General features: G+C 36.6%; 1 protein-coding gene across 2 annotated transcripts; it reads right to left on the bottom strand.

Moving 5' to 3' along the window:
- Positions 1-294: 294 nt before the first annotated feature.
- On the bottom strand, positions 295-6,069 carry calca (calcitonin/calcitonin-related polypeptide, alpha). Of its 2 annotated transcripts, XM_023405540.2 has the most exons (5): positions 3,769-6,069; positions 3,208-3,299; positions 2,959-3,090; positions 1,500-1,681; positions 295-857 (listed from the first exon to the last, which is right to left on the bottom strand). In XM_023405540.2, the coding sequence occupies exons 2-4, from the start codon at positions 3,291-3,293 to the stop codon at positions 1,519-1,521; spliced, it is 381 nt and encodes a 126-aa protein (XP_023261308.1). In that variant the 5' UTR covers positions 3,294-3,299; positions 3,769-6,069; the 3' UTR covers positions 295-857; positions 1,500-1,518. The 2 variants fall into 2 exon arrangements, with proteins under 2 accessions (XP_023261308.1, XP_023261307.1); XM_023405539.2 differs by lacking the exons at positions 295-857; positions 1,500-1,681 and adding an exon at positions 1,899-2,378 and having other exon boundaries at positions 3,769-4,664.
- Positions 6,070-8,952: the final 2,883 nt, after the last annotated feature.

Here is an 8,952-nt window from a genome sequence, read left to right as displayed (position 1 = left end):
TGGATTTTTATTGAAACAACATAAAAACTTTACTAGAAACCAAGTAAGAGTGTGATGCTGCAGGAGAAACTAAACATAACCCTCATTTATGACACTTCTTGAATGCAGCTCTATCCGGTGAAAAGTGACTTGTAACCACAGGAGGGCAAAATTAACCAGGTGTGACAACATATAATATAAATGTGTTCAAAGAGATATGCTTACCAATGTATCTCATATAACAAAATAGTATAAAATACTAGTTTGCAACTCATTGAAATGTTTTAAATAACTATTCTTTAATCAAGTCCTCCATGTGGATTGAATATGTCCACTTTATTTCCATGAAAACAGAAATGCGAATGCCATGGTTTGATTTCTTTGCGCACACCTTGTTTTTATCTGTACCTTTTTGAAATGAATTGATAGTGCATGTAAGCTCAATATGGTTTTCAGCTTATATCACCCAATCAAACAAAAATACAGTAAGACATGAAAGCATAATGTAGCTAAAATACAATTTATTCCTGCCTTCAATACACAATTGTTAGTACATTTTTCATAATTGCATTGTGCACTATAATGAAATGTAATGAAGAGTTTTACATCAAGCCACAGTTGTTGAAAGTTTAGTTGGTAGTGCAGATGTACAGTATAAGATTTCCACACACTGTACTGCAGACACAGGTCAGAAGTGCAGTTGAGCCACAGGAAAAGAGAGAAAAAAAAATCCATTCTGATCTAAAAACTGTCTGGTAGTCTGAAAGCAAGACATAAGTCCATGTTTGTGAAGGGTATTTTTCTAAATGACACTCTCATTTCAAAGTGATTGTAGGTGGATTATGATTTAGTTTTGTCACTCAAGGAGGCACTCGGTCCTAAAGAGGAGAGAAGACAAAACAATTGTATTGTGAGGCACAGAAAATTGAGAAAGGATTCATTGACAATTGTATTGGGGCATTTGGCTTTATTGACAGTAGAGGGCCATTGGAAATATTGGTATAGACAGAATGGATTAAAGTTAATACTGTGTAATGCTAACTTTTTGTCAATGTAGCCAATCAGGCTTGGTCAGTGTATGGTGTACTGTATATGACCACATCAATGCCATACTTAGCAAAACATGACATGGAATTTTAAATGCAGATAGATTGTGTTAACCCAATACCCATTACAGGAACTCTACAATAGTTTTCTTATATACACAATACAACACTTTACGCAGGTTGAAACATAACACTAACAGATTTGACAATAATATACTGAAAGATTTCCCTTGATGGGTATATTAAAATGTGAAGGACTACCTTGCACTTTTGTAACACCAAATATTCCAAATACAGAAATACAGAAAGTACATTTAAGATGAGACTAATGCTAGTAAAGTTTAGTAATTCTAAACTCAGATTTAAAATGATTTCAATGATTTTGTTTAATCCCTCTCTTATACTTTATCTACAGTATAAATTACAATGAGTCCAGCAATTATACTGATATGGAAGTACGGAGTAGTAACATACCATGTATTTGCTCTTGTGCTCACACGGGTCCGTGTCGCTTCCGTCTGCCAAACGCCTGGGCGCCCACATTGGTGGGAACAAAGTTGCTGTACCCCAGTCCCCCTGACCGACTCAGCAAGTCAGCCAAGCGATGGGTTACACAGGTGGCTGTGTTGCATGCCCGCTTCTGTGCTGTTGCATTGCTTATCAGAATGGAAAAGATAGTGAACACAGTTTGTTATGATATTCAAGATCAGATCAGACATCTACATGACAGACTTTGAATAATACTATCTAGAATTATTATGTTAAACAAAAACAATAGATTACATTATAGATAGCCATGCTTACCCTTTCATTCTTCATGTTCTTAATCTATGAGTCATGTGTGTTTTCAATCTTGAATTAATTAAATACAGCTTTGATGAAAAGATTAATTTATTCCAGACGAAAAATAATTAACACAAAGAAAAAAATAAGTTAACATCAGAAAGATTTTTAGCTGTTCTTATTTTTTTTATTGTATTATACAGAACTGCCAAACACAATTTTATAGCTAATTCTAAGTTTTAAATTCTCTGTCAAAATCTAATGTCAGCCGGTGGAAAATTAAAGCAATGATGTTTTGTTGAAGTTAGTCTGACATGCATCAGCAGTCTGATGTATGGATAGAGCTGGATGAAAAGCAATGATGGAAAGAATAGATGGGCTAAAAAAGAGTTTCAATTATATGAATCGCCATAGTTTTCATATCGCTCAGATAGACTTCTCTTCTTGCCAGGCGTCCCTGCTCCTACGTCAGTGCGGGGATAGGTTTGCAGTTTGTGAATATCCTGGGAGAGTTTGCCCAGCACACAAGTGCTTAAGCCGGTGCAACGCTTAGACATGGGTCTATCCAAGCTGTTAGAGACAGAGACAAACATGCAGAAACAGGCTTACAGTAACTGTGGCATGCAGATAAATATTAATAGTTACATGCATGACGTTTTTCTAAAATGTCATGCATTTACAGAAATGCTGAGTTAAATTAACATCTCAAAGGCATGCTAAAAGATCCAACGGGCATATGGAGATTCTCGTGAGGCAAATATTTTGGTTGTCATGCTGTCGTTCCGTTTCATTCTTTATACTAATATCTATCATGCACGTTCTCTCATATTCTTTGATATCATGCTTTCTTCAGTTTTCTGACCAAGGAAACTCATTTACTAATACTGAATGAATGGATGAATGAATGAATGATGCAATAATGGATTATGACAGAGAGTAGATTTACATTTATTTCACTATATACCTTGATAAATAATAAACACCAAAGTCGGAGCTGTTGGACAAAAGTCTGTTACATTTTGCTTACCAGATGGTAGTTTAGATAGATAGATAGATAGATAGATAGATAGATAGATAGATAGATAGATAGATAGATAGATAGATAGATAGATAGATAGATAGATAGATAGATAGATAGATAGATAGATACCTGTTCCCATCAGCTGTTTGGTGGTCTTGCTCATCTGAAGTTATCTGCATTAATGCCTTCATATCTCTGAGTAACCTTTGCGCATTATCATTTGATAGTGTGACTCCATCTGACATGGACTCCTTGCTAATTCTGAAAATACACATTCAGTTACAGTTATTCAGTTATTCAGTTGTCTTTGGGGCTTTGAGGAAATTTTTTTTTTTTCACATATTAGTGTACTTTTAGGGATAATGCCACAAGTCTCACCTGGATGGAGCTGCCTGTGAGATGTACATCTGGCAAATGATCAGCGCATAGGCAAGAAGGAGAGTCCAGAGTCTCAGCATTATCATGATTCTCTGTGGAAATCACATACAATACCAAACAAGGTAATACAAAATGTTGCAAATAAAAGTCTTTAAAAGCATTTCACGCTTTTAAACATGTTTTTTGACTTAGACTTCCTCATCTAGATGCATAGAGCTATATGACTTCTCTCTGTCTCTGTCTCTCTCTCACACTCCTCTGTTAAAGCCGCTGAGGTTGCACATGCAGATAGAAGATCTATTACTGATATACTGATATCGGAAGCTTTGCCAGCAACTATAACAGTCCATTAGCAGAATTAGCCGCAGCCTACCATAGATGGTATAACATCATCAAACCAGCAGAGCACCATCGATTTTCTATTAGCATCCAGTATCCACCAGTGTAGTTGTAGTTACTCAGTCCTCACTTTCTCTGCATCAGCATCACATCTGATATTTCTAACAGAGACATCATAACTACTACTATAATATAAATAAGCAGTCTTTTATCTGTACTTACCGTAAGATACTAAATCGTCTGGTAATGAAGAATTAAATGATAAGACTCACTTGTGAATCTGCTGAGGACTCCCACAGTACAGCCTTTTATATATGTTCCCCTTGGGTTTCTGTATTAACTAAGTGAGCACTTGATCATGCTCTATTGGCCAGTCGGATGTTTTACCTCAAACTGCTAGCCAATCAGAAGCCCTACGTCACTTACAGCAAGCCAATAAAAGAGCTTGTATGTAAATTACATCAATTCACAAAAAAGCTGCCAGGTACTGGAAACAGTTGGTAGCATAATTTCTTTTAAGCAGGATAAGTGGGGCTTTAACACAATAAGACAGGAAACTCTCCCTGACAATCTCACAGTGTCTGAGGCTCTTGAGTTTATGTTTAATGTGGTGCCATTTTTATCACTAAGTGGTTAAGATGAACAGGACTAGGGCCAATAAGAGGCATGGAATGCACAGTACCTACTCACATATAGAGTGGATAAAAATTGGAAATACCATGAGATGTCATTTCATTCACAAAGACAGTGATTGTTCACAAGTTGGTCACATTTAATTATGTTTTAGCTATGTGTTAAACAAAACAAAAAAAAAGTTGCCCCAAAAGAGTCAAACAGTTTTTGTTGCACTCACTCAGGATGCATTTTTAGTAAGTTGATCATTGAAAAGGGAACAGTTGTTCCACTGAGAGACACAGTGATAAAGTCCTGAGCAAAATATGTTCAATTAAAGCTTCATCAGCTATTATTTATGGCAGGGCCTTTATTTTGAAAAAAAAAAATATATACTGTTGCTCATGAAGTTGGAATAAAATATTTCTTACCTCTTTCCATGAAATGATTGTGACAATGTGATTTTTTCATTTTACCTGGGTAATTGGGACACATAATGTAATCATTGCAGCTGGTCAAAAGTGATTACTGATGCATTAAAATAGGAATAAACAGAGGATTGTGTCTGAAAACAAAATTATTCCAACTATATGGGCAACAGTGTATAATCTAATATAAGTCACAAAAGGATGAGAAGCCCTGAGCACTGAGTAATAATTATCTATTGAGTCATTTTTCTTCAGTTTCTCTATTTCTGGATAGGGTTGTGATATAAAACTGCCATCTAATCACAGAGTCTGTTGTTGGCTCTTGTTATGATGGGTTTGTCATCATGTTGAAGGTATTTGACCATCAAACAGCCAGGGAGAATTCACAGCTCCAGGTGTACCCCACAGTCACAAACTGCTCCATCACATGCTTTAGTACAACCCCATCAGACACTGCACAACAAATTAAGAGGAAGTTGGTGGAAGCCAATTTCTGAGTTAGTTTTCAACATACTGTGTCCTCTGCAACCGAGAGTTTAATATCTCGCCAAATCGGCAGAGCAGTTTGATCCCCCTCATTTTCATAGTTTATGGTTGGACAAAATAATGTTGTTTTTTTTTTTATGTGGGGGCCTCGTAGTGAACGCTCCATGGATAAACTAAACCTTCCCACAGAATTCAGTGGTGTTCATCCGGTTTCTACAAGATAATTACTGGGCTCTTGGTCTCTGGCCATCTTCTAATTCCCCTTATGTAACAATATTGGATGATGTAGCATAAAGCATCCTGCCTCCCAGTTATTTTTTGCGTCACAAGGAAACTCATTAGAGTAGATGAGCCTTTTAGTACTATTGAGCAGGCCTGCAGGCCCGACACAAGGCACTAAATTAGTCTCCAACAGCTCCACATACTGTCAGAAACTGCTCGTGGAGGACTAAACACTTAGGAGCTGGAGATTCCAGATACACACACACAGTGATTTATTTTAATTGTCTTGTTGTCGTTTGAGTACCTTGCTGTGAAATTTGAATTTTATATATTTATCTTTAAGGTAACTACTTATGCCCAAATTCTCAGGCAATGTTAACCCAATAGAGCATGTACCGTATCTCAAGACAGAAAATCACTGTCATCGAAAATCTAGAGTTTGGTAATAACTATAGAAATTTGAGAATGTTGTCTCTTCCTCCATGGCAAGTGCCCTTATAACAGGTCAAGTATTGGAGATGCACTTTGTATTGGTCTTTGTAAAAGTTAAGTACTCCTCACACTGTCTTGGTTTGGGAACTGCTCCGAGGCCTCAGATCACCACTGTCTGTTCTGACCAGGGACATGAGTTGAGGCAGAGAAATTACATTCCAAGGGGGAAAGTGCATTGTCAAGAACGCAATTAGCTCACACTGTTCACATTCCCAAATGTTAGGCATGAATTGGTCTGGAAAATTAATTACAGCACAGGAGAGTATTTGTGACAGAGAGGGCAGCGTTACGCTCACTGCAGTGCATCAGTGACAGTCTCAGCTGAGTCAGTATGAATTTGTTTTTTTGTTTTTTGTTTTTTTGTCAGAGTCCCAGCACCATTCTCTGAAAACTAAAAAAGTCCCAAAGAGAATTTCTTTCGAAGCTTTATCGTCAGTTTGCATTATTCAAATAAGCAGCAAGAGTTGATAATCAGCTGGAATGATCCCACAGTGATATCAAAGTGAGTGTGAAAGAATTATGGAAATTTGAGCTTCTGGATGGATCTTTAATTAAAGATACATCAGTCCTCCACAAAGTTTTTTCCCCTCCTAAGCCTCCAGCCTCAGAAGGACGGTCTCTGTATCTTCGAACAGAACAATACATTTAAACTGAGGCTCATGGGATTATAAACATTGAGTAAGTAATCCTCAACGAAAGGACTTTCACCTGCTGCGCCCCATTAGGAAGCTTACCAAACCTAACCTAACATTTAAACACCTGGCCAGTAGTTGCAGAGGGATTACCAGACTCCTTGTTGCGTCTGTCACTGTCATTGTGTTGTTGGAAAAAGAGGTTCTGGATAGCATTAGAGAAGGTTGGTAATTAGATTTTCCACATGCACTTGATAATTCCAGTCATCCGGATGTTAATAATTTACTGTAGAACAACAGTAGTCAAGGGACCCACCCAATCAGACATGTTGCAAATGCCCCTCAGTATAAACAGACCGGAAGAACACTCTTCAAGTGGCCTTATAACGTAAAGACTGATGCTGTTCTACCACGCATACAGTAACTGCATTAAATCCCATACATTGATCAGGATGGAATAAAATTACCCCTGGATAGACTTGGGCAATATGATGATATATGGCTTCCTGTGAGACTGTATAAATTTGTTTTTTCCGTACCAATGATTTGTTGGCAGCTATCCCTTTAATCTTTGTTATTTTGGGTCATTATGGGTAATGTTCAAAAAAATGCCCAGGATTAATATAAGTTTTGCAGCACTGTGATGAAATACCTTCATTTTTGTGGGACTTGCAAGTGACAAAAAAGAAAAAGAATTATTTAAAAAAAGAAATGTGATGGAGCAGAGGCTAACATATCCAACTCCATAAACACAGGATTTCATAATGTCATTCAGCAGACCCCCCGCCTCATTCAGTCCTCCCAATAGCAGTTTATAATTCAGTCAATAAAATTGTTGGCGTGTACCTTTCCGTAAATGTAATATGTTAATATGTATATGTGAATTCATATTGCCCACTCCTGTCCCAGGGCATAAGAACATGCGCAAAATAAAATAACTCGCTCCAAAAACAGGGATTATTTTAGAAGAAAGATAGAAAAAATATTGGCATTTTTTTCCAGATACAATTATTGGGGTCTACCAGTAAAGCCTGTTACACCTAACCTGATAATATTATGCCCTCCCCTCCAAACACATTTCTGGATATAAAATTTGGCATTTTCATTTTTTTTTCGTTTAAATTGCCTAGTAATAGCAGTATTTATTCTGTCTTCTATTTTTTAATCTTGTATTTTTCAGAATTCATGCCACTTACAAAATATGGTCCAATTTACCACCTGGGCACTCTTGTCACTGGTGTTTTGATTAACCCAACCACCAACAAGATAATGCAACAGTGAAACCATGATTATTTGATTAAAACTGACAGATTGGTATTAAGCTTCTAGAATAGCTTTTGAGTCTGGGGAACTGGCAGGAAGCATAGAAGTCATTTGCAAGAATGTCCTCATTAGGTAGCCCTAACAAATCTGAATGATTGGGAGAGGTCTGTAGAGGCCATTTGAGGCATCTAAGAAAAAAAAGCTGAGCAGCTGCCTCAGCAGGAAGCAACAGCTGGATAAACAACTCCATGTCTAATGAGGAGCCAGTCATGATGAACTGATCACACAGCAAAGCGGAGAGCATGGTTTTACAAAAGTGCAAATTCTTTATAGTTTAGCACCAACTTAATGAGATGATAATATTTTCCAGGGTTAATCTCAACAAGTTCTATCCATCTTCACTTCCGTGACAGAGAACAGGAAAACTCTTGGCAATAAAAAAAGTGAATAAGTAAACAACTGTATAGTGATTATCGTCTATGAATACATGGGATTATTTCAAATATTTGGCAAATATGTTTTTACGTGTGTGTTTATTAATTTCGCTTTACTTGGCTAGAAAACAACCACTAACCGAGTACTGACTTTTAAAACTCAATACCCATTTATTACAACACTTGTGCACAGTCCTGCGCTCTCTGGATGAGTTCAGGCTCTTAGCTGACAAGTCTGAAAAATCTCACACAACTATGCAAGTCTGGAATGTGGTGCATGCCTTAACCTTTAACCTCTGAATGTAGTGCAGGACCTAACCTTTAACGTGTTGAGGTGAAGGAACCTGCAGCAGCTTACTGGGGCAAAGTTTATTTGCTTAAAAACAAAACCGACTAATACACAAACATGCTTTACCAGGACTTCTCAGTTAATTACCTCAGTGAATTCAATTTTGATACAAAAAAGAGGCTTTCCAAGTTTTTGTGTAAACTTTTTCATTTCCTGTTGTGATTACTATCAGTACATTTTATATTACTATGTATTATGGCAGTTTAAAAAAATGTTTTTTGCTCAAGCAAAAAAAGAAAAAAGATACAAAAATTATATTGCAATATATTATTTGAAATGTAAATATGAAAGCAATGTTCAAAAAAGAAACTAGGTGAACATATAGAAAAATAACCAAATACATTTTGGTATATATTTTCAATAATACATCATATAAAATATTAAAAAAATCTGTAATGTTTTCATTGTTCGCTGCATTTTTCCCCCTGTTGTTTTCTGTTGAAATGGCCAAAGTGTAAATATTGCCACTTTGTTAAATTCTTAAAAAT

This window comes from Seriola lalandi, unplaced genomic scaffold (assembly GCF_002814215.2).
Source record: "Seriola lalandi dorsalis isolate HSWRI2012SDOR001 ecotype SW California unplaced genomic scaffold, Sedor1 jcf7180002054278, whole genome shotgun sequence".
NCBI lineage: Eukaryota > Metazoa > Chordata > Actinopteri > Carangiformes > Carangidae > Seriola > Seriola lalandi.
The sequence above is the reverse complement of the archived record's forward strand: the minus strand, read 5'-3'. Positions and strand labels throughout refer to the sequence as shown.

Coding starts and splice junctions, on each gene's coding strand:
- calca (XM_023405539.2), bottom strand. CDS start 3,293: ATGATAATGCTGAGACTCTGGACTCTCCTTCTTGCCTATGCGCTGATC. Junction 3,091..3,207: donor TCACAGGCAGCTCCATCCAG/GTGAGACTTGTG, acceptor GTGTATTTTCAG/AATTAGCAAGGAGTCCATGT. Junction 2,379..2,958: donor CAAACAGCTGATGGGAACAG/GTATCTATCTAT, acceptor TGTCTCTAACAG/CTTGGATAGACCCATGTCTA.